This window comes from Struthio camelus, chromosome 3 (genome assembly GCF_040807025.1).
Source record: "Struthio camelus isolate bStrCam1 chromosome 3, bStrCam1.hap1, whole genome shotgun sequence".
NCBI lineage: Eukaryota > Metazoa > Chordata > Aves > Struthioniformes > Struthionidae > Struthio > Struthio camelus.
The window spans coordinates 35,234,695-35,260,207 of record NC_090944.1 but is presented as its reverse complement, the minus strand read 5'-3'; the positions used below and the strand labels follow the sequence as shown (position 1 = coordinate 35,260,207).

Sequence of the window (25,513 nt, the reverse complement as noted above, 5' to 3'; positions counted from 1 at the left end):
CAAGTGACAGATGATCTAACTTTTGACTATTAAAATTGGGTAAGTTAACCTAATAAAATTGAAGCACATTTGGGTGGAGGACCAGTTCATGTAAACATTCAGTGAGGTCATTACATCTCTTGGACAAGGTGCCACAGAGGCCCCTTCTGGGTGAGTCTGAGAATGGGTTATGTAGCTGTCTGTAGGTTTGGATAGAGAAATAGTTACCAGCAAACAACACGCTAAAGGGAGGAAGAGTAGGACAGCGACATGTGAAAATTTCCTAGGGACTGATAAGCTCTGGAAGAGCTGTTGAACCTGCAAGAAACACCTGTGCACACTGGCATCCATGACAGCTTGCGGAGCTCGAACCCACACTTGACTGCCACAATTGCTGCATGCGGCCGGTGGCCACAGGATTATACAAACACTTGCTGAAGTACAAGACCCTCTGAGATACTTTCTTAACATCTACCTGGAGGCCACTGGCCCACCAGCATAACCCTACTTTTACAAGTTCACAGTTGGAGCTGGCCTCCCAACTGTTGCTTTAACTGGTATGAGGGGGATGGGTGAGCGTGTTGAAAGAGCTGGGCAGGTGAACAAGTGAGCGTGTCATGTGGTTAGCTTCCTGCTGTTAATAGCATCTGGATCCTTTTAATAACAACAGCACAAAGAATAGACGTTGGAAGAAATACTGGTTGTGATCTGTCTCCTCTCCCTATCAGAGAAAAAGGAATTTACAGCAAACACTTTTAAAGTTGTAGAACATACTTTTGAAATCTCAATAGTTCGGAACACTGTTATAAGATGATTATCACGTTTTGTCCAAAAATTAAATGGCAACACTGAAGGCTAAGATGTGCTTAGAACTGGGCTCCAAGTCTCTCAGTTAACTGAAATATCAGGTTTGAAGTGTAAAGATAGCAAACTTTCCACTGTTTTAATCCATAAAAAGCTTTTTGCACGTGTCAGATACAAGTAATAATATATGATAGATATAGCACAGAAAATCATTTTGCAATAGATGAGATAAATGGTATACGTATATATAATTTTTTGATTAAATCTTTTTTCTCATGCACATTGCTAGGCAAAATGTAGGAAAAGTAAACTTTCTTCTACTTACCTGCACAGTTCATTCTCTTCACACGTGTGAATTATATTTAGACATGACGGAGCAGGAATTGCAGTCACTGCACAGGGCTTGCCATGAAGAAGTTCTTTAGCTCTACGGCAAGATTCATCAGGCTGGATACAATCACAAAAGGTCATGGTTTGGGCAACTTCAAAAGGCATGTTTTGATAGAAGAATCTTATGGCTGCTTGACATTCTTTCATGTTGCACTTTTTATTTACTGAGCAAACCTTTAGGTATAGGGACAACTGTTTATTACATACTTCGTCTTCAACACACTCTTTGTTCACATCCAAACAGGTTCTGTTTGCGGTGTATTCTACAAAGAATAATGATTTTAAAAATGTAATCATAAGAAAGCCTAACTCAAGTGATGACAGGTAGTCATTTTGCCTGCATTATTCCCATTACAGACAAGTTTGACTCCCCAAAACTCTGATTCACCTTTTCCAGCATTGCCCCTTTCAAGCCCATTGCACATTCTTCAAAGTTCTCCCTCTCTCTCAATTCTCTCAAAATTCTTGGCCCTCATAAGCAACCCCCGTGCAGGTTTTCTGTCCTTGACAGGTAAATGGAGAGAAGAAAGTGAAAAGTGGCAAGGAGAAAGTACCTTTGTTGTAATGGTTTCTAGAATGCTAGTGGCTACTGGACACTTTAGTCTTCTGAAATCTCCAAAATTCAGTCTTAAGTTAGGTTCCACAATAACTAACGAAGAAGGTAACGTAAATGACATTTCTGCATTCTTAAAGCTAGTTCAGGTACTTCTATGCTGTAAACCTTCCAAAAAGACCTAGATAATTTGGACCTTAAACAGGGGGTAAGTTTTGCCTCTGTAAATCTACTAGGATTAACACTGTTACCTATCAGTTCTGGGATTCTTATATTTTCAGAAGCTTAATGGAAAATATGTTTTGTGATCTATTGACTCCCTGCTCTTTCATAATTTGAATTAAAGCTATTCATTTTAATCTGGATTATCTTAAAACACACCCCAAATCAGTCATTAGGATTCATAAATGAATTCAGAATTACCTTGCTTGGAGAGGGCAGATAAATTCCATTGTAGTTTAGCTTCCATACTAACATTATCTAAAACAAAAAGATATGGATATAGGCATAAGTAGCAGTGATAAATCATGTCTTACCTTAGTTCTGAACTTTAAAGTACTGGCTGTGATGCTGGCATAGAGTCAGGAGCAAAAATAAACAAGAATAAAACAAATTAGTTTGATAGATAGAAACTATCAGCTTGTTCATAAACTCAGGAGCAAAAATAAACAAGAATAAAACAAATTAGTTTGATAGATAGAACTATCAGCTTGTTCATAAACTCTAAAAGTGTTGTTACATATATTCATAGATTTTGAGGTGAATGCACACAATTTCCCAATGGTTGTTGGTAACATTCTTTACATAATTATTCATCCTGTGATCTCAGTAAGTTTCTAGAGATGCTCAGCATTGCATAAAATCAGGTATCTTGTGAATAAATAAAGGCCAGAGGCCTTAATGTGTTCATCAGTATACCCAGTTTTTAAATTTCAACCACATGTCATGATTTAAACTCAACGCAGGCAGAGAATTCTCATTATTACCAAATTTTCATTATTATTATTTCTTTTTATAATGCAATACTAAAAGGCATTGATTGGGATCAGGATGCATCAAATTAACACACTGAAGAAAAATACTATTTGCACTCAGGCTGTTATTTCACTATCAGATTATTTATTTATATTTGAATAAAACTATTATATTTCCAAGGTTAAACTGCAAATTATCAAAAAAGTTTTTTCACAAACATATCGATTGTACTGTATGTATGAAGGGGTTCAGACTCCTGGAACAGCACTCACCTGTGTCAGTGTCCTGATTTTCCTCATCATGAACATCATCATCATCGTCGTCGTCATCACCACCACCACCATCACCACCACCACCATCATCATCATCATCTTCACTAGATGTTGAAGCTCGATTCTCCTGAGAGTATTGTAAACAAGGGTTGTTAAAAATTCCCTTCCATATTTTAACACATCTCTTTTGAAGTGGCTCTGAGCACTTGCACTTTCCCAGCGCTGTTTTCCTCAGCTCTTTCCACGCTGACAAACACTGCTGCATGGCCGTCTGGAGCCTGCATTTCACCACGTCTGCCTGGCATACTCGCTGGAAGTTCTTATACACCAAAAAACAGTAAGGGTCCTCTCGGCAGCTTTGCTTTGCAACACTGCAGTCATTCTCTAATTCATCTGGGTGTCTCTGGTCTTTGGGAGTTCTGTGTTGCCTGAAAGTCAGTTCAGGATCTGATCTTGAGGAAGTTTCCAAATACTCTGTACAAATAGGTGCAAACAGAGCTAAAAGTCAAACCGAAGACTAAACATCATCACTCTCTCCTAATCACCTCAAAACAAAATTTAGAAAAAGAAAAATGCAGTAAAATTAATTAAATAGCCGTAACTATACCACGACTAAATTCAGTGGTTTGCACGTACACAATCATTTTAGATTCTTGCAGAGTAATGAATCTTTGTCAAGCTTGCTGTGCCCTAATGTCTACATCATACAGTATAGCTTAGCAATTCAGCAGCTAACAGTAAAATGAAAAACCCTCATTGAAATTACTGCATAAAGAGCTTCATCTCACATAATTTTAGCCACCTACAAATTGGACATATCACGGATTATCTTCTAGATTCCCTCTATAATCTGCAAGGAGAAAAAGGTAATTCCAGAGGATGATTCATTACGTAAAATACATGTTTAATATGGACAGGGAGAAATACTCCTGAAAGCATCCACCAACACTATAAGCTATGAAAAGTTGTTCATTTATAGGTAAATGCAGTAATGGTGCAATTAATTCACCCTTTTTGTTATACTGGCAAGAAATGGAATCATGTTAAATCAACAAAAATACAAAATTGCTTCCGTTTGCTAGAAGGAAAAGCAACTAGTTTGATGACATTGACATCAGGCTTTAGATACGCACTCTTCTTGTCTGGGGCAAGGAGTTTCAGAACAGGATGCTGTTTTTTCCTCTGCAATGAAGCTGTATATTTTGCTACTTGATGATATACATTGACTGATGTCCACACAGAACGATGGCTCAGAGTGGAGAATCAGCCTCTGTGCTCACTTTTCAGACTCTCATACATTGACTGATTTTACCTCTTTCATGTCAGATTCTTTAATCCTTACTCAAGGAGACACTGGATCAGAAACTAAAAGCCTACCCGAGTAGTTCTTATTTGTAGAAATAAGCTTTCTCAAGAGAAAAAAGTTCTCAGAATTAAATAAAAAGGGGGTCTGGGCCCAGTGACTATAATGGAATTTTTAAAAAGTCCAGTTAAAATGAGAGTTAAAAAGTTATCCTTTTCTTTTGTTCTGCATAATTAAAGCATCATCCTTAATTAATTACCTTTATTAATGCTACATTGTTTCTCAAGCAGCACTGTGATGCTACAGAAACCATCTGTAGTGCAGATGCAGTTTTTAAATACTGGATATTTGTCAGCCAGGACCTGGATGATTCTATTACAGCCAATGGCGTCTTCTGCCTTGCATCTATTACCTAGAACTCACAGTTAAGAATATAATTACATTTATGAACACTTAGGGGATAAGGTTACATAAAACAATTCAATTTAAGCACAAAAATAATATGCTTTGCCAAGAGAAGATGGTTTGGACTTAGTTGTATTTGAAAATGTGTCATAATTCACAATTTTAAAATAGTATTGAGTGATATAATAAAGATGTGGGTACAATATTGCCTTCTTTTATTCAAGCTGACCCCTTGCCAGAATGTCTGTCTCAGTTCACATTTCCCAAGTACATAAAACCTGAAAATAATTACTTTTGACAGGAATTAAACAGAATTAGTGTACTTTTGGCTTATAAGAGAGTTTATTTAAGGGACCATATTCACTGGGGTCTACAGTGAGATAAGTCAGCATACACTGTTGTGCTGAATCTCACTGACAGAAATACCCCCCGGGAAAGAGAACAGGGGAGCAATATAGCTGTGATTTGAGACTGCTTTAGCTGAACATGAGAGACTAGCTGCTTGTCAGAAGTGGACAAACAGAAATAGGCAGGACAGCCTTGGGATGAGAGAAATCAGTATTTCTCCCCTCCCCACCTCTCCACCCCTGGCAAGGATCTGTCAATCAGGCTTCAGTGGGTTTCTGGTTATGCAGATAAAATTAGCACTACACAGCAGTGAAGCATAAAGGAGAACAGCTAGTGTTGGACTGTAACCATAACTTTTTTCTAGGTAGGTGAGGTACAGAGACTAAGCTAAAAAGATGCATCAAAATCTAAGGTCATAACCTGGACTGAGGCATTGAAACACTCATCTTGGGCCTAAAAATTGGGCCTAAACATTGGGTCTAAAAATTAGGTGCATGGCTGTGAGGCTGGAAATCACAATGTTGAATGAGGTACCTCCACATAATGGGGTAAGAGATGGCATGCAGGAGTGCCCACGCAGTCGCACAATAATGATAATGCTAGCCCCATGCCAAGAGAAAGCACCTCTGGTTCAGACCCCTAGCTTATTTGAGGATGATGCAAGCCTACAAATGTCTGGTCATTTAGATATGCCCTTACAGCTCTAATGGTTTTCCATGCAGAACAACTTCACTGTCTAAGTTTGACTATGAGAACAAATTTGAAGCTGTCCAAGAAGCGGATATTCTGATTTTTGGTTTTAATATTATTATAAACATGATGGAGAAGTTAACCTAGAACGTTAAGACAAAAAATGCAGAGCATTAATTTGCCACTCCAGCTTCAAGTCAGCTGTTGGTGTGTGTACTTGAACTCAGTGGCAGGGACATTCACGCAGACTGTCAGGAACAGTAAAAATAAAGAGCATGCACTAATCTGTGGTGCAAATAGATAAATAGATCAACCTTGTACTTTATGGACTAAATGTTTTGACATGTATTTTGCTGTTTATTATTGCTTAAGGAACTTACTAGTTAGTTAAGAGAGTTACTTAAGAAGTAGTTTATTACCACTTAAGAAACTTTTATTTTGTGAAAGTCGTAGTCTACCTTGTCAAAATAGCAGCTCCCCAAATCAGCACATTTGTCTCTTTGCCTCATGAGTATTAATTGTCTTAAAATAGGTAGCAGTAGGAATATGTGGCTCAAAAGATCCAGGTTGGTCATGAGGAAGTATAAGGATCTGTTTTAATCTACTAAATGCATATGCTGTCTTTCTGCACCATCAAAGGTGATGTCTGGCTTCCTGCCTTGCTGCTCCCCAGGTGACCAGTGTGGAGCAGCAGAGATTGTGCGCTTTAGTAAAACTCAAACCTAGCAGCCACGTGTCGTCATTGCCGCTGACAGGCTTTAGTGTGGCCTGTCACTGACAGACTTCTAAGATCATTTATGCATTATTAACATGAATAACAGTGGAAGGCATTCTAGGCAGAGATCTGCAAGAGGAAACAGTACATTTTGCCTGTGCCTGAAGGCATGAAGATTAACTATTTGAATGTGCATGTCCCCATTCAACTGCCCCAAAATCCATTTTCAACCAATGTCTGCATCACCCTTGCTCCAGTTGCTGTTGTTAGCTAAGGAGGGTTTGGGATGTATTAAAAAGTAGAACTGCTACAGGGGGTGTCCCAGCCCAGCAAGAGTTACAACTCTCAGTCCGTCTTCTGACTTCACCTCTTATATCAGCATTAGGAGGAAGTCATGATGCCTGGGCTTTCTTGAATCATCTTTAACCCCATCTCTGTCTTGCCATCTGCATCTCTAGAAAAGAATCGTGATCCTGACCTTAGCCCTCACATTTTTTTGTTTCTTTCTCAGGAGCCAAGGATCTCAGGAGGTCTAATAGGAGCTACTGAAGATCACAAAAATAGAAGGCTCTCTGATGGTAAAAATAGGGTTGAAAGTATGTCATGACATGGGAGCTATGGAAACTATAAAGGTCCGTGGAGGTAGGTGGGTAGGTATTCTACCTTATATTTTATCAAATGAGTGAGGGATAATAACTAAATTTCAGGCAAGAACTTCAGGGGGAGGAATTTCAGGAGCAGAAAGAGCAAAAAAAAACAAAACAGAAAGGGCTTGCATAAAAATTAGCTAATTTGCAAAATATATGAGTGTCTCTCTAATGGCCTTCAAAGGGTAGAGGTGGCAGAATAAGAAACACAGATCCTAGTGTCTTTTAGTCAGTCCAGCGCCACTTTACTCATCCACCTTTATGGCACTAATATTTTGCATTCATTAGTCAGCTAGGCTGTCTGTTCAGAACGCCCTTATGCACTGTGAACATGCTATGCTGAATTACAGCATGTGACAAGCAAGGGTTGAGACATAAAGGTTGTGGGGCTATGAACATTCAAAGGGCATAGACAGAATCAGGAAGCGCATCATATTTATAGAGTTCTCTTGCCTGGCCTCTTAAAACCAGTGTGGAGATAACCTATTATCAGTGTTGGTCTGTTTGTACACTGTGTTGATTCAGCTGTGATGAACAGCAGAAAATATTTTATTGCTGGTTTTTAATTATTGTTGCTTTATCATTAATTAGTTCTAGGTAATATATTTTAGCTAATACACATGCTACCAAGGCATTTATGAAAAATACCCTCTGACTTAATGCCCAGCAGCCATTATTTATTATTTGATTTATTTATATGTACATAATCTGTGCACATATGACTACAAACAGATGCAGGACAGAGTAGATACTGACACTTCTAACACTTCCATAATGATCTTATGATAATCTTTCTTCTTGCACAGTCAGCTCTTCAATCACCTCAGTGGGAATTGCATCTGAAGACTGCAGATAACAGTATTGGCTTTTCCCCTCTACCCAGCCCCCACATCTAGAGTTCTGTGTTCATTTCTGGTCTCCCCAGTAAAAGAAAGACATGGACATACTGGAGTGAGTGCAGCAAAGGTCCACAAAGTTGATGAAGGGACTGGAGCATCTGACATATGAGGAGAAGCTGAGACACTTGGGAAGGTTCAGGGAGGTCTTATCAATGTGTATAAATACCTGATAGGGGGAGTAAAGAAAGTGGAGCCAGACTCTCCTCAGTGTTGCCCAGTGACAGGACAAGGGGCAATGGGCACAAACTGAAATACAAAAATTTGATGTAAATGTGAGAAAAGACTTTTTTACTGTGAGGGTGATCAAACACTGGAACAGATTTTTCCCAGAGATGTTGTGGAGTCACCATCCTTGGAAATATTCAGAACCCAACCGGATGTGATCTTGGACAACCTGCTTTAGTTGACCCGGCTGTGAGCAGGGAGGCTGGACTAGGAATCTCCAGAGGCCCCTTCCAACCTCATTCTCTTATTCTGTGATTCTATGAAAAATGAATTATACTTTCAAATATAGTTCACAATGTGAGTCCTTAATATTTGATTGCAACCTGAGATTTTTTTTGGAATGAAGATGATCCAGTTTTGAAAAATTAAGAAAAGGTATTATTGGGGCTGGACCAGACCTCAGCATTTTCTGTTTCTCATGAAATAAAAAAAAAAAGGAAAAAAAAAAAAAAAGAAAAAGAAAGTCAGTAAGAAAACAACTCTCAAACCCAAGCTTAAAACCTTCATTCTGCAATGCTGGAAATTTGAATGGTGAATTCCTTTTCCGAATGAAAAATTTTGATTCTGCCAAAATGAAATATTTTAGTCTTCTGCAATCCTGACCTGAAAGTTGACTCAGAGACATTTTGACCCCTTTTTTTCACTATATCATGGCACAGAAAGGGACCTAGAGGTAGGTGTTAGAAAACTATAAAGTGAGTTTCTGAAAAACTTGCTGCATTTGGCAAGCGTTGGTAAACAGTTTGACTGAGAAAGGAGTAACTTAGGAGGTGTTCCAGGGAGTGTGCCCAGACCTGCTCTGAAGAATAAAAGACAGAGTTCATCACAATGCATACATTTAACATTGAGGTTGCAATTTGAGGGACTGAGCTATCCAACTTGTACCATGGAGTAGGAGAATATTTGTAATCCATAGTTAGTTTTTTGTAAAGAAACTAGCCAAAGGAATATTTGCCCTGTTTGCCACCAACCTGTCTGTTCGTGCTCCACACTCAGGGCGCTTTTTCCATTCATACAGCTCGTCTTGTATATGCAGAGTACTCTTGACTGATGGTATAACTTTGTTCTTATTAATACTATTTTTCTGTTTCTGTTCCAGTGGGTTCTCTGAGAAATACCATCAGCTATCTGACTGGGTTCATACCCTCTGAGGCCATGGCACATAGTAATTACATGTAACACAGAGAATATCTGACTGTCCTGCAATGCTATACAATCCTTGCTGCTATCCGAAAGAAATATACAGATGCAAAAAACTGCCAACCAATCACAAGAATTTATTTTCAGAAGGCTTCTCTGAGCTAGTTGCAAATACCATTAATACTAGTGAATAAGCACATAGGACAATATATGCTGGAAATGGAATATTTCAACCACAAACATAAATAAAATGGGACAACACAACAAATCCAAAAGTGAATCCACAGCACTCATCATGCTGGGTCACTTCACCTGGTCACTTCCCATTATGACAAATAGCCTCAATGCTAATGCCTTTGAGAAGGATATGACAGATGTAGATTCAACTTGTTCCTCTGATCTGGAGAATAGGGTTGTGTCTCGAGGCTTCATCTTTAGGTGAGTGTCTTGACTTTGGAAGTACTGGTTATTCCAGTACTTTTCTTTCAAAACTAACCATATCTTTTGAAATTGGTCTACTTTACATAAAATATTTAAAGACTCAATAGAACATGAACTGAATCTAGTTCCTTTGGGGACTGTCATAACCATTAGAATATTGTGGTTTTTTTCAATTAGTCTTAATGTTTTTAGGAGTTTTCAGACATTCTATGCAAAATACACATGCATCTGAAACAGCAGATACTAAGAAGGAACCTGCAGAGAATTTTCTGCCCTGTTTTAAATGCTGTCTTGTGACCTGGGAGACCTGGGTTCAAATCCCTGCAACAAATCTGTCAGAGTCATTCAGTTAGTCCACACTGCAGGTGCATATTCTCGGAGATGGGCTACCGAGCATGGTGTCAGGCAGTATCTTCTCCTGCCTGACTTCTCCACATAGATCAAATGTGAGACCGGGGTCAGAAGTCAAGCTAGATGGTGCATTTTATGAAATCAGCTGTAGCTGAGAACAGATTATGGCATCAGGACATGGATAGTTTTGTTCAGGTAGTGCCAATATACGGAGAAGGAGGGTTTCCATAGAATTTATAAATCTGGGAAATGTAGATGCCTCAGTGATTCTCAGTGGCTGAGAATCTACATTTTGGAATTAAGTAGTTAGATGTGGCAGTAATGTATCTGAATCCCTTTGGCTACGTTTATGAAAAAGGCCTGGACTAGGCCAATTGCAAGTGACTGTATATACTGTTGCATTTTTGCATGGTACCTGGTCTGAGCTGAGCAAACTGCACTGTCCAGTTATTGCTTTGTCATGGCTGAGAAGAAAGCAGTTTGGTGCAGCCAGTCTTGGGGTAGGAAAGTTTAGTTGTATCTGCACGTGCTGTCCTAGGGCTAGATAGTTCCCTGCCCTCTTTATTTGCTGGTACTGATGTAGCCCTTGACATCTCTCAGTCATCAAAGGAGTCATTCTAGACTCCTCCTAATGACACTGCCCTACTCTGCTCTACCCAGGCACTCTTCTCCCTTCCACATTCATGGTACCCGGAAAATGAATACTCAAAATTTAATAGCAAGGACTTGGGGAGATTTAAAGAAAGGAAGAGATGGTGATTAATTGCCAAGGAATTTTCTATGGTAGGTTCAAGAAGAAAATAGGCTATTGGAGAAAAAAACATTTTCATTTGACTGCAGCAGGGATTAGGAGGGGTTTCAGGCCAAACTAATTATACTTGGTCCTTGCCCACTTAAAACATAATCATACTTTATTAGCATAGCAGTGAAAAGATGGATAGACTGATTTTCTGCTTTCATTTATGTAAGAATCTGTTTAACAACTGAAGAAGGATTAACAATACTCATAACTTGCATTTTAGTGTGCCATTGTTCCCTGGATGGGACGCATGTTTTATTTGATCTATTTCTTGTTCTAATGCTATTTTTAAAAATTATTCTAAGTAACTGCTACATTGCCTAAGATATGATACAAGATCAGCTCCTCTGAGGGTCTGATTTTTTTTTTGGTTGGGGAGGGAGGATTTCCTAGTTCAGAACATGCGGAGCTAAATGCCTGGTTTGCATAACAGGATCCTAAAACAGCATAATTTCCACTGGATTCCGCTTGTTGAGTTGGTTCGGATTTTGACCTCACTTCCGTTCCAGAAATGCAATTTATTGCATTAAAGATTGGACATTGTGATTGCTATTGAAGGTAATATTGGCCACTGTCAAGGATGTTAGAAGTTGCCTGCCTGCTCCTGTCATTTGCTCTTTGAAATCTCACTGACTTCATTCATTCATCCCAGAAATATTATGATATGCTATGAAAATAATTGCGTGTGCACCATAAAGAATTACCTGAAATATTGCAGACATCTTCCACGACATTCCAGACACCCTCACATCCATTTGCAGCATTTGTACATTGTTCCCTCAAATGCACACAGTCAGTAGTAGTCAGGGCAGCAGATATACTTCTGAAGAACATGAGCAACACTATAAAAATAGAATATAATGACCATTTAATACAACATATATTTTACTTTTTCATTTGTTTGGATTATAACAATATATTTACTGTAACTTATCTAGAGTTTCAAATGAGTTAATGATTCACTTTTTAATAAAATAAAACTTTTATTCAAATTCACTCCTGAAAATTTAAATTTAACTTTCAAATTTTCAAAGTAGAAGCGTCACAAAAAATGACTTTACGCCAGCACTATAACATCAGCCATGGCTATATATGATATCAGTCCACAGATATATAAAAATGACTGCTGTGCTGAGATCCATAAAAAATTGCGAAAAGGAAGACTGAGTATAAAATTCAAAGGAAATATAAAACTGTATTTCAACTGTGATTTCATTAAGTGAGAGACTAAACAGGAATTCCTATCAGTAGATCATATGAAGAGATTCGACAGTTATAGAACTGTTAGATAATAAATGGCATTTTATTTCATAATACAATTCTCTTCCTCTTCTTTGATTTTACTTTGCAGATGCATTGTTTCTTGAAAGCAGCCCCCGAGTTTATATCTTTATCAATCTGTTTCACTGTTTGCACTGAACTTAAAGGCCATATTAATTGCATAAAAATGTTCTAAAACTAAAGATTGCTAGGGAAGTTTCAAGGTAAAGAATTTTAAATCATTATCACTTCTACCTTATCAGTAGAAAATCAGATTGCTTTGCTAAGAAAAGAGAAATCGGTTTGGGTTTAGCTCTTTCATCAACATTCCCATGATAACACAGCCTTTAATTTGGTAACCAGATATCTTAATTTTCTGTAAAATTAAGTTCCAGGCACCGGTTTCAGGCCTCATCAGACTAGCTGCTAAATACCAGCTGGGAGTGTTTTGTTTGGATATTGAAGGACACCCAGCATCTCCTAGACCCATGTTCATTTTTCGTGATCTTCAGGCAAGTCTGTGTGGAATTTGAGGGACATTCAGCACTATTTAAATCCTTAAATATCATTTGCAAGGGGCAGAAAATATTCTCTGAGGACCTGTCCATACCCTGTCCAGAGAAATGAAATGTAGATATTTGACATAGCTCTTAATAATCTTAAACAGCTGCTACTGTTTAGAGACAATGTCATCCCTTCTGGAAATGGCTCTTTCCTGTGACGCAGTAGTGCTGCTGTAGGGAACCCTTTCCGGAGACACACTGACAAAGATGCAATACCAGTTGATAACTTATAACTGACAGGTGCAGTAACAGCTAGTGTGCCTCAGAGATGTGTGAGATCACACACGCTTGCCATAAGATGGTGAAACTGGTGCTAATCCTTTCTCAGTTGTGCATGTTCCTCCTAGTTAGGAGATCTATGCAGAGCTGGTTGTGAGGTCAGTCATCTCCAGCCTGAGCAGCTCTTTTAGCCTTCTATCGACCAGGCTTGGAGACTGATCAATAGAAGCAGCCCCTGTTGCTAGATACTGAGGGGTGTCCAGGTGGCCTATTTAGCTCCCTATGACAAAATGTCATTCCTGGGACTGTTTCTAAATGTTCTTTCTAATTGTTAAAAGTTACCTGCTGTTTATTTATATGACACTTTATGATTAGAAAAAGTTTGGCATATACCTTACATGCGAAAAAGACTATATAAGACTACAAATTTGCAAATCCAGGAATTTATTAAGAAAGAATATCTTGCTGGATGACCATCTACACGTTTTGTAGCTACTAAAACAGTGAGGAAGATACAGGCCTCTGACTGGGGTCCTCAGCGGAAAGATGCTGTGCTATCTCCCTCCCATTAAGACAGCTTTCTAGAATGAGTGGCTGAAAATGAATAGTCAAAGCAGAGACTGATTAAACAGCCAATTAGCAGCTCCTGCTCCTTTGATAAGATTATTTCACTGTGTTTATTTTGAACTCATCTGGAAACAGTGCCCACAAAAAGGAAGAGCTGCCTTTGCAAAATAAAGAATCAAGTAGCACAATCTATGATTGAATCTATTTCAGTCTAAGAAAGGGTCTCCTCCACATCTAACGGCATATTATAGATAGGTTTTTAACTTCCTCAGCAGTACGCAGGGGTCTACCATGGCAAGCCTGCACAAAAGAGGCTGGTCTGTATGGTTTTAGAATCCAGGGCATTGTAGCATTGCTTATACAGTTGTTTATGGTGATAGCCATTACTTAAGTCATTTACTCTAGTTATTCATTCTAGCGTTTGGAGCACTCAGAGACTGCATACTAGTTAGGAAAGTTCAGGGGTCTAAGAGTTAATTTACAGATAAAAGCTAGTTTACAGGGGATCCAGTCTGGCATGAAGACACATAAATTTAGATTTCTACAGGCGTCTATATGCTTTTACAGGTGTCTGCTGACATACTGGCTAGGTGTCAGATTCCCTCTTCTGAAGAATTTAGTGTCTAAAATGAAATGAAAACAAGGGTGGGGCATAGTAACACCTTCATTTTCACATGAGAAACTGAGGCACAGAGGAATTGCAGTATCTCTTCCAAGACCAAAGAACTATTTTCTGGCAGATAAGAATTAGTAATAGGAAATTAAGATTTCCCAAGCCATAGTTCCTTACCTAATTTCAAGAGGAGCAAGACAACCAGCTTCAAGGGAAAAAGTAAACTATAGTTCGGGGATATAGTTATGATAAAGGACAGCTTGATTCTAATGAAATAAAAGCTAGAGCAGAACTACCTACAGAATGTTTTTAACTGTGGAACAGTAATTTAGAGGAGTTAAAGAGAAAAGCAGCACATATACATAGAGAGGGAAAAGGGAAGATTAAAGAAATAATAAAAAACATGTCTATATTTGGGGGTGTGTTTTTCATTGTAGTCTCTTTTACCAACTGCTTCTGTGCCTGCTTTGTTGATTTTTCCCTTTTTTCCATTCAAACTCAAGGGGAAATGTCAACAACCCTTCTTGAAGCGCTGCCAGCCCTTACCGCTTCCCCCCCAGGAAACAAGTGGCTGTTTATTCAGGCAAGGCATCCCATTTCCAGGACTCCTCGCAGGCTCAACTTTTTGTCGCTGCTGGCCCTGCCGCCCCTGCTATCCTGCCTCTACTCCCCTCCTCAGTCGCGCTGACGGGGCCAGTCTGAAGAAGTTTGTCCCACGCCGCAGGCAGGGCCTGGTGTGGAGCCCCGAAAGGTAGGGGCTCCCCCCTGCCTGGCGGGGCCAGGTGCAGGGGCAAGGCGGGGGGAGCGGGCGGGAGGGCAGGTGGGCCGGCGCGGGGGAGCAGCGAGGGCACTTACCGAGGCCGAGGAGCGCGGCCATGGCAGGCGCTGGCGGCGGCAGCTCCGCGCCGAGCCCAGCGGGTCGCGCCGGGCGGCAGGTGCCGTGGCGGCGCCGCCCCTTCAGCACCGGCGGCGCGGACAGCGCCCCGCCCGGCCCGGGCCCGGCCCCCGCGGGGAGGGCGTCCCGGGCGGCGGGAGGAGACGCGGGGGCGGAGAAGGCCCCGGGCTGCCTCGCAGAGAGACTCCGGCGGGCGCGGAAGACGGAGCGTGGTGCTGCGCCGGCTGTGGGCAGGGGCTGCGCCGGCACGGCCTTCGCAAAGGGTGGAGGGAGGCAGACCCGTCACACTTCAGATTAAATATTTTATCTTTCTCTTCCCGCCTCCTGATCAGAAGCGGTACATCTGATCGATCTCTCTTTTTTTTTTTCCTTTTTTTTTCCCCCCACCCAAGAGCTCCCTTTGTTACCCTTGCTATAGTCCTTGCTTACATTCCTTTGTGCAATAGCCCTTAAGCTGGACAGAGTCTAGAGGAGATGTGGTTCCTAGGCTTTCTCATACAGTCTAGCACTTCCTCTTCCTTCAGCTCCCATTTGATTTCAGGAGAAACGGACAGAGCAAGGGTTTGCTGCTGCCTGCAATCTCTAAGGAAGACAACCTCTCAAGCCCTTAGTCTTCTTTAGCTGTTGTTAATCATGTAACCTTCAGCTGCTGTCTAATATGTGAACACTTCACCTTGCCTTTTAGAAGTGAATTTGATCGTCTTCATCTCATAAGCAGGACAGGACCATGGTCTATTGATTAAAAATGAGAAATAGGAGCTATAGAGCATGTTGAACAGCAAATGAGAGGAACAAATAAACAGTCTATACCGACTGTTTGCCTGGCTTCAGGATTTTCTCTAAGTTACCTCAAGAAAAACTTGCTGTAAGAGTCAGCAACTGACTTGGATATTTTATAAAAAACAAACCATAAACCATACAATCAGTGATGTGTCAGTTTAGGCTGTTTCTCTGTAGATAAATGTAGGAAATGAGAGCAGCAGCAGAAGTTTCCCTTTTCCAAATTCAAAGCTTTCTTTGCAAGTAATAGGTTAAGAGAAACTGAGATCTACACACAGTTGCATATTTCTCTTTGGCTACTCAACAATCCTCGGACAGCATAGCTACTTTGCAATTCAGAAGATAAACCTGTGGATAATGCACCTTAGTAGGCAGGTCCAACTGAAGCATGAGTAGATAGTATGGATCATAACACTATTACATTTGCTATACAACTTCAGATGAAAAGTCCACCTAGTTACGTATCCTTTTTCAGCGGTGGACAAAGTATATCCTTAGGGAAAAGTGTAAGACAAGTATAAAGTGATACTTCCCTGAATCCTCAGAGGACAACCATTTGCCCTTCAGGAACTTCTTGAGCTGGAGGAGTGTCCCATGGCACCTTCTCCCATAAAGAAGCTGCATATCCCTGTACACACCCATGCAAACTTTTAGCATTCACACTGACAAGTGGTATCTGTAAAGAAACATTTTGTTTTGAACATGCCACCTGCTAGCTTCATTGGATGCCCTCTTATTTTTGCACTGGAACGAGTAAACAGTAGATCTGTACTGATTTCTCCATGCACTCCTGAGTGTTGTTTTTGCAGGCTGCTTATCTCTTACAGAATATTTTTAATTGGATTTCTTCCTTAATTCCGAGAGCAAAAAGATGTCGTAAAACTTTCTGTATGTCTAGCGAAATAGGGATATACTGACTGAAATCCTGTCTCCATTGGCATAACAGAAGTCAAGATTTTGACTTCTTGACTTGAATGAAGTCAAGATTTTGTCTATCTTCTGTTTAGCTGAGGAAAATTTAGGCTTATATTTAATTTCTTCATTTTTAACTTAGATTTTATCTTAGATAATTTATTACATATTCTATTTAAGCTCTCAATGCCAACATTGCTAAATGCTTGCCATTCTTTGAAAGTGTGTTCAGTAAAATGGAATACTATTTCATCCACTATATCCAACAGTCAGAAAAAAGTCTTACAGTCAGATGAAAGGAGTAGCCTGAAAGATGAATATCAGTTCAGCTGGGAGATAAAATTTAGGTTGGATGGCTAAAGGTGCCTTGGCCTAATTCCACTGTAATATGTAGCAATAGATCATAATGCACTAAGGTTCTGACTTATGCTTGTGTTTAGTGTATTTTCGTGCCTCTTCTCCAGGTTAATAACATACACCAACTTTGCTAATATCAGAGGATGACGTACTGCCCTCTATGCGAAAGGAAAGGAAAAAATTGCCCTTTTGGAGGTGGAGAGGGAAGAAGTGGTCTTGCAGTCTTTGTGACTGCAGAGCACAAGCCTAACACTCCAATGACAGCAGGGAAGGAGAAGGCAGGGATATCTCTGTTCTTCCAGGACACAAGTGTGAAATATGTTGAGAGACAAAGTACCAAAATGACAGTGGCACAATATTTTATGCACATGGAAATGACTGTACTGTGTTTTAGACTTTATATCTAAAGGCTATATGACCAAAACAGTGCCGAAGAAGAAACGGTGGCGTTAGAAAGCTGTTTCTAGACTCTTGAATTGTTAATGGAAACATTAGAACAACAAAGCAGTTAGAGATAACAAACCCTGCTTAAAACTCGGCTCTCAGATGATTTTCAATATTTACAACCTGGGTAAGAAATGTGCATTCCTCAGCTGCTCCTTTTTGATGGGTGAGAAGGTAGGAGTAAAGAGGTTTTTATAGTCCTGTTCGCATTGATGGTAGTTCTGGCTATACATCAAAATAGCCACACTGGTAAAGTTTTATAATGTTGATATGACTTAGTCCGCCATCCTCCCTTCAAGCTCCATCAAAAATTAATTTTAAGTTTTTTCCATCTTTCAGAAACTTAACTTAAGATGCTTAACTTTCTCCCACCACCAAAAGGTACTGCACTCAAAATCTTAGTTTTATCCTCTTACAGTCATTGCAGTCTGCCTTATTATCACTCTTCTATCCTACAGAATTTTCCATTTTCAATAATGGGCTTATCTTTACAGAAGATTTTCTATGATCATTTTCATTCAAAAATAAATGCATTTGAATAATATTTCTAATGTATCCATATATTTGGCTCTCCCTTGAGTAAAAGGCAGTGGAAGTAGCAGAAAATCTCCATTACTTTGCACAGGTAGATGACATTTTTACATGCCCGTGAAGTTTTTCCAATGAAATGGTGCTTGAAAATGTGGTTAAAGAAGAAAACATTTGAGTATATTTTTAAATTTATTAAGAATAAAGAATTAAAACAAAATGAACATAAAATATTTCTTCAAAAATTATAAAGAAGAAAAATTAATTCTTTCAAAAAAGCTATTTTAGGGGGTGAAAAATATTTCATTAAAACACACAAAGCTTTAGCTTGCTAACCACATCTGACGCCTGGGCAAGAGTTAGTAGTTCAAAACCGCCACTTTATATTCACAGAATTACAGAATGGTTGATGTTTGAAGGAACTTTTGAAGATCAACTAGTCTGACATCGCTCGATCACAGCAGGGTGGTCGCAGGTTGCTCAGAGCCATGTCCACTCAGGTTTTGAATATCTCCAAGGATGGAAACGTCATAGCCTCTGGGCCACCTACTCCACACCTCACAGGATCACCCTCACAGGTAAAAAAGTTTATTATGTTTAAATGGAATTTCCTGTATTTCAGATGCCTCTTTTCCTATCACTGGGCCACACTGAGAAGAACCTGGCTTTGTCTTCTTTACACCCTCCCACCAGATATTTATACGTATTGATCAGATCCTCGCTAAGCCTTCTCTTCTCCAGGCTGAACTCTCCCAGGCCTCTCAGCCTGGGAGATAAAATTGCATGACAGATGGTCCAGTCCCTTCATCACCTTTCTGGCCTTTCACTGGACTCAATCCAGCAGCTCCATGCCACTCTTGGACAGCCCAGGATTGGACACAGTACTCCAGGTGTGGCCTCACCAGGGCCACATCTGGGCTGAGTGGAGGGGGAGAATCACCTCCCTTGTCCCGCTTGGCAACGCTCTTCATAATTGGCCTTCTTTGTCACAGGGGCACGTTGCTGTCCCATATTCAATGTATTGTTCACCAGGACCCCCAACTCCTTCTCTGCAAAGCTGCTTTCCAGTAAGTCAGGTCCTACCCTGTACCGGTGCATGGGGTTACTCCTCCCCGAATGCAGGACTTGGTATTTCTCTTTATTGAACTTCATGGGATTCTTGTTTGCCCATTTCTCTAGCCTGTCGAGGTCCCTGCGAATGGTAGCCCAACTATCTGATGTATCAGCCATTCTCTACTTTGTATCATCTGCAGGCTTGCTGAAAGTGCACTGTGTCGCGTTATTTAGGTCACCGATGAAGAGTTAAACAGTATTGGTCCCACTGTTGAGCCCTGGGACACACCACCAGTGACTGGCCTCCCGCTGGACTTGATGACACTGATCACAACCCCCTGAACCTGGCAGTACAGTCAGTTTTCAGACTACCTCACTGACCACTTATCTAGCCTGAAATTTATCTGTTTGTCTCTGAGGATGTTATGGGAGACAGTGTCAAAAGCCTTACTAAAGTCCAAGTAAACAACATCCACTGCTCTTCCCTCATCCATCAGGCCAGTCATTTCAGAATTACTGTTTCTAAAACTATCCTACTGGTTGCTCCTAGACAAGCTTTTCAAACACTTGACTTTCAAAATACGCTTGGGTGTTTCAAAGCATTTGAGATTCAAATTCAGTACAATGACTCTTATCTCCTTAGACTTTTAGTTGGGAATGAACTACTTAATGAATACTTGGAATGAAATTCTATCCAAATAATTGTGAACATCTTTGATTTGTTGTGTTGGGAATTAGGAACCAAACAGAGTAAAAAGGAAGGAAAGAACTTTAATGATCATAGGATCGAAACCATGATTCATGACTCTATTTTTGAAGCATTAGCTGCCTGAAGAAGCAAGCAGGACATTTTGGAAAGCATATCACCATGAAACCCTCTCCCTAAATTATTAACATTAAGTTCCCTAACAAGAAGTGTATGAATTCACCAATTTTAAAGAAAGCTTTGTACAATTGCAAGAAAGTATTTGGAATCCACTATGATAGATGCACCAAAAAATATTTAATATGAAGTCACTCCAAAAACATATAAGCTAGTGCTAGCTCTCTCTAGATCAAATGATCAAATTGGCCTTGTCCACTTCCCATAGCAGCTGACATGCATTTTCTCTGGGCTCCATGTGGTTTCCTTCTAGTCTTAAGATAGAATTGTTGTGGTTTTGTTTTGTTTTGTTTTGTTTTTTCTAGAGAAAAATGCCTGAAATAAGGGGCTCTGTTGCAGATGTCCAGACTAGCATGGACTAGTTTCTGTTATGGAAATGAAGGCATTTGCTGTATATCTGGTGCATGTGTTCCATGCTCTCTATAATCAAAAGTGAGAATATTTAAGCTATAAAACTTAATAGGGTACTAGTAGAGAACTGCTACTGCAGGAAGCTTAACTTGGTACAGCCTCATTTATGTGGACTTTTGGAATTATTTATACTACTTTTGGGGATGTTCCTTTGAGCGAAATATCAACCCAATCATGTCCTGGCTTTGTCTTGGAAAGAACTAACTGAAGAGGTCCAAAACTCAGCCAACAAGCAAGAAAACTATCAAGAATTGTGGACAATCGAGTGTTCAGTAGTCAAGCTCCATTCCAGATCCTCTTATATCCTCCAGTATAACATTTATCAAGAGCCTATATTTTTCAAAGGAAGCAAGTTAGGCTGACAGGTCTATAATTTCAGAGTTCCTCTTTTTTCCATTTATTAAAGACAGATACTTTACGATTTTCTGTTTTTAGCCTTCTAGAGTCTCACTGATATTCCATGAGTTTTCAAAAATAATTACTAATTAATTTGAAATTCTGTTAGCTTGTTCTTTAATTACCTCTCGGTCAAAACCATCGGGCCAGCCTGATCGGTAACATTTACTTTATCAAAGGCCTCTCCAAACATTTCTTTTCTTACTGAAGCTTGAATTATTACCCCTTTGTTGCTAACGCCAATTGTATTAGTCATCTAACGGCAGTTGGCTTTTCCAGGTAAGAGGGAAGCAAAAAGACATTTAACCCATCAACCTCCTCAGCCTCATCTGTTGCTCGTTTTCCTTCCATGTTGCAAAGCCTTGTCTTTCCTTGGATCTTGTTACATTTTCTAATTAAATATGCCTTTTAAATTTACAGGTAACTCCGAGGCTGAGGAAAGCTGTAGCCACACTCAAAGTTTGATTCGGAATTTAGAACAGCGGAAACAAACTGATGGAACGGGCTGAAAAGGCCTGAGACCCACAGAGCTTGGCTGAGGTCCATCCAGACAGTGCAGAAGACAGAGCATAACTCCAGCAGCGACTGGGTGCACAGGGCTGAGCTGAAATGGAGCCCTTGGGCTCCTGGAAGGGCTGTGGGCGGAGGTCCCAGGCGAGGCTCGTCAAGGCAAATTAAGGCCTATCGGTTCTCTCAGGGCACCAAATTATTATTTCTTGTAAGTTCCTGTAAAGTCTTCTGTCTCACGCTATAGACTGAGCAAAACTTCCTCATAAGAGAACGGTAGTATTCCTATTCATGGCCCAGAAAACAGTTTGTGCCATTTACAGGATTTTCCCTTTTTTTCTAGAATGCATTGACAGGCGGGCAATGGGATGGTTATAGTAGATTGTACGTAATTCTCTCCAAATCCCACCTCTGCAAGCCTTGTATAACTGAATGTGTATTATCCTTCCTTATCTGTGTTTGTAGTTTCCATTTGATGAATCCTTAGTTTGCACATGACACTGATATCATGACTTGATATTAGTTGCCAGGTTCATGATCTTGGAATTTGTACCATGAAATTCATTTCATTCTCTAGGTCAGCTGGTGATTCGTGTGTGATATCCTGATCCTTGTCTGCTTCTGTTATAACTCATAGCTTTATGTTATTATGAAATTTCATGGCCATATTCTTATTTTTTGTTCTGACCATTAATGAAAATATGAAATAAAGTTAGTCCTTGAGGCACCATTAGTTTCTATTCGGCCTGATATCTCATTCCTACAAGCTGTGCTGTTGTTAGACAGATTCTGACATGTCTTACAGTTTGCCTACTGTTCCCATTTTCAGTACTAATTTATCATGTGGGACTGTATTAGATGCTTCACTGATTGCCAAACACATGAGATTCATCATATTGAATTAACCTAGAAACTGATTTAACATGTCAAAGAAAGAAATTAGATTTACTTTGGCATAGTTTAGCTTTGAAAAACTAATGCTGTATTTTATACTGGGTTTTATAACTAATCTGGTTTTATGATGTCCTTTGAAAGTACTGCATTTGTTTTTTTCTACTCAGGTGGGCAACTCTTACTGTGATAATATATTTTTAAATGTCATATTGCATTCTCTTGTAAGGAAAAAAAACCTGAAAGTGTTTCCTTTTCATTTACAGTTTTTACGACTCTTTAGATTTTCAAATCTTAGAAAAACTCTGATTGCATCATTTGTGTCTGAAAGATATACTATTTAAGCAATAAAATTTTGGCTGGAACAAAATCAAATTCATGTGTTAATGAAAAAAATCTCATCTCTTGTAGTCTCCACACAAAAAAAGTATTATTAGGTTAAATTTATAACTAAAAGAAAATTTCAGTAATTTTGGAATATTTTAATCTTGGGGATCTAAGTGAAAATAAGGAACGTAAAAAAGAGAAGATTAAGGCCAGAAATTCCTTTTCTACTGTGTCACAGAACATCTGCAAGAATCAAATGCTCCCAGTGAGGTTTAATTACCTTCTTACCCCAAATTAACTAACACAATTTATCTCACTTGCATTAAGGGAGCAGCAAGGAGAAGATAACTTGAATTGGTAGGTTGCATTCAGCCCTTCTCTAGAAAGATGATATTTACAATTTTGTCATGAACATTGCTATTTTGACTCTGGCCCAAGTTAGAGGTATTTTACCCTTTCCCCTCCCCATACATTCATCTCACAGGGATTTGGGCAACATGCCTCAACAAGCATGACTTCTCCAGAGTCACTTGTGAACCTTGTATATTTGATAAATGTGCACACTTCCCTTTGATACTGACAGTTTTCTTACATAATCATTTACTTTTTACATTCTTGCTCTCTCTTCAAGGAAAAGACAGAAGTACATTTTTTGAAATGAAAGTATCTGTTTGTACCATTGCTTCGGCATATCTTTCAGCAGTGGGAGGGGGAGCACTTCATGCCATAATTAAAAGATCAATGAATACTATTCTGCAGCTCGGTTACTATGCTAATTTTTAGCTCTTCAAATTTTTATTTGCTTATATCAAAATAATAAAAAATTAGAAGACTTTCCAAATTCCAGTCTCCTATTTTTGTTATGTTTGAATTCAGCAACTGCTTGTCTGATCATTTCAAATTATATAGAAAAATAATATCTGGTTCCACACAGCTTAAAACTGTCATTCCCATAATTATTTGAGTTTTCCCTTCTTAGAAGAGACAAAGTAAAATAATTTCCTTGAATAACAGTGATGTAATAGTTATACTACAAAATTAAGCTTACACATAGGAATATAGGAATAATTCCTATGATTTTATTTGATGTTTAAATATTATTTCCATTTACGTATTTCTCCTTAATCATTTCCTAGAAAAAGAAAACTTTAATATACAAACAACATGAGATTTTTATCTCACTTTACACCAGTGTAAATTATAACAATGTCTGGTAAAACAAGGCTAAAGCATAAAGTGATTAAGTAGTTTATAAAACTATAGTTCTCATGATAGACAGAACATTGCATGACATGGCTTAAGTCAAAGTACATCGTAGAAAAAATATTTACATAGGTTAATCAATACCATCTTGTCTAAGAGAAATTGTTTTTTCAACAAAACGTGATCATATGAAAAAGTCTTATGTCAAGTGCTGAATTTTTTTACTGAAAAACAAGTCCTCCCTCCCATTTTACCCCTCCCACTGAAAAGAAAAATTTCATCTGATAATTGAAATCTTATCTGAAATGCAAGAATTAAGAATAGCGCCACATCAGGATTATAGCTTAGGTACTTTTAAATTAGCCTCTTTCTAACCTGCAAGCCATGTTCTCCTAGCATTTTAAGTCTTTAGCAAAGCACCATCTTCTCTCATTAAAAAGAAAAATTACAATGCATGGTAGGAAGCCCCAGGCCAGGGAGCTTATCCCATGAATGGAAAATGGATATGTGAGTACGTGATCTACCAGTCCAATGAGATAGCTCCTTCACATTTCCAGAGAGAAATATTTTATTTTAATTTTTTGTTGAAAATTCAACATTATCTTGGAAATCTGTTAATTTTTTGGATTGCTAGTATTAAATAGCAGATGAGATGGAAAATGCAGGATAACCAATGTTTTCTATTTTAAAGATCCTCAGAGATCTAGAGCAACACTCGTGGACACTATGGACTAAAATGAGCCAGCAAAGTTAAAATGTCCTGTTCCTCAGGGGTGCTGCCACTAGTTATTCCTATTGGCCTGAGTAGGAATTTTGAGCTTATAGCACCTTTGAGTATCACATAAGTTTTATTTAAGTGGTTAGTTTTTAGGCACTCCAGTCTGAAGAAAAAAAAAATGGCAATTTACTGTAATGTTATGAAAACATGTGCAACTTGCAGCACTCTGAGTTCATATTTAAGAGGCTTAGTAAAGTAACTTGGAATATCACAAAATCAATCTGAAGTGAAACTTCCATAAAAAACATGGAATTTACTGCAAGTGAAGCAGCAGGAAAAGAAGTGCAAAATAATTCCAGAATATCACTAGTGCATAAGTAAGCATTCCTTGCAAATAAGTCACTCATTAATAGAAACAGGATATAAATAAATGATGTTTGAGACTGCTTTCAAATGCTTGTAGTTCTTTATATGATACAATTTAGAATGTTCCACAGCATCTAAAATATATAAAAATAAATATCTACAGTATTTACAAAGTATGGTACAATCTAATCTTTAAAAAGACTTGTAAAGACATGTTCTTTAGCTCATACTGAGGTAAGTAGGTTTCCATAAGACTGAGAAGAAATAGAAGAGGCAGTTATTTTGAAGGAATCTGTTTGTCCTGTTATTCTAGTCTGCAACACAGCTAAAAACGTGCCATTTTCAGGTGGTCTTAAACGTACTGAGCCAAAGTCAGCCTTGCTGTAATTCCAGCGAGGTAAGTTTAGTTATGCTAGGGATGAATTTGTCCCACTTTGCACTCTCTGCTGCACCAGTGTCTTCTGCAGAAACTGTCACTGCTTCATCCAAATTTGAAGTCATACTCATCCCTGGTATGTGGAGATGCAGTTCCACTGATTTCAATGGGCTCAGTGTAGCTGTGATACCTGTAACGTAAAATACAGATTTTTAAGGTGATTTTACTGCTAGTAAAATATAGCTGACTGGCAAATTTTAAGCAAACACTCCTTTACTGAAGTCTAAGGGCATTTCTAATGCATAGAT

At 39.0% G+C, this 25,513-nt stretch overlaps 2 protein-coding genes across 2 annotated transcripts in view; both read right to left on the bottom strand.

Moving 5' to 3' along the window:
- The window catches only part of GFRAL (GDNF family receptor alpha like), a 29,294-nt gene extending 14,259 nt beyond the window's left edge, over nucleotides 1–15,035 (bottom strand). The window contains exons 1-6 of the mRNA XM_068936440.1: nucleotides 15,014–15,035; nucleotides 11,641–11,778; nucleotides 4,536–4,694; nucleotides 2,974–3,447; nucleotides 2,150–2,206; nucleotides 1,109–1,436 (exon numbers count right to left, since the gene is read on the bottom strand). Of these exons, the coding sequence (XP_068792541.1) occupies nucleotides 1,109–1,436; nucleotides 2,150–2,206; nucleotides 2,974–3,447; nucleotides 4,536–4,694; nucleotides 11,641–11,778; nucleotides 15,014–15,035 (1,178 nt within the window). The remainder of the gene's footprint in view (nucleotides 1–1,108; nucleotides 1,437–2,149; nucleotides 2,207–2,973; nucleotides 3,448–4,535; nucleotides 4,695–11,640; nucleotides 11,779–15,013) is intronic.
- An 8,638-nt stretch (nucleotides 15,036–23,673) lies between these two features.
- HCRTR2 (hypocretin receptor 2) overlaps nucleotides 23,674–25,513 on the bottom strand; it is a 36,273-nt gene continuing 34,433 nt past the window's right edge. Inside the window, exon 8 of the mRNA XM_068936439.1 lies at nucleotides 23,674–25,395. Coding sequence (XP_068792540.1) covers nucleotides 25,202–25,395 — 194 coding nt within the window. The 3' untranslated portion in view covers nucleotides 23,674–25,201. The remainder of the gene's footprint in view (nucleotides 25,396–25,513) is intronic.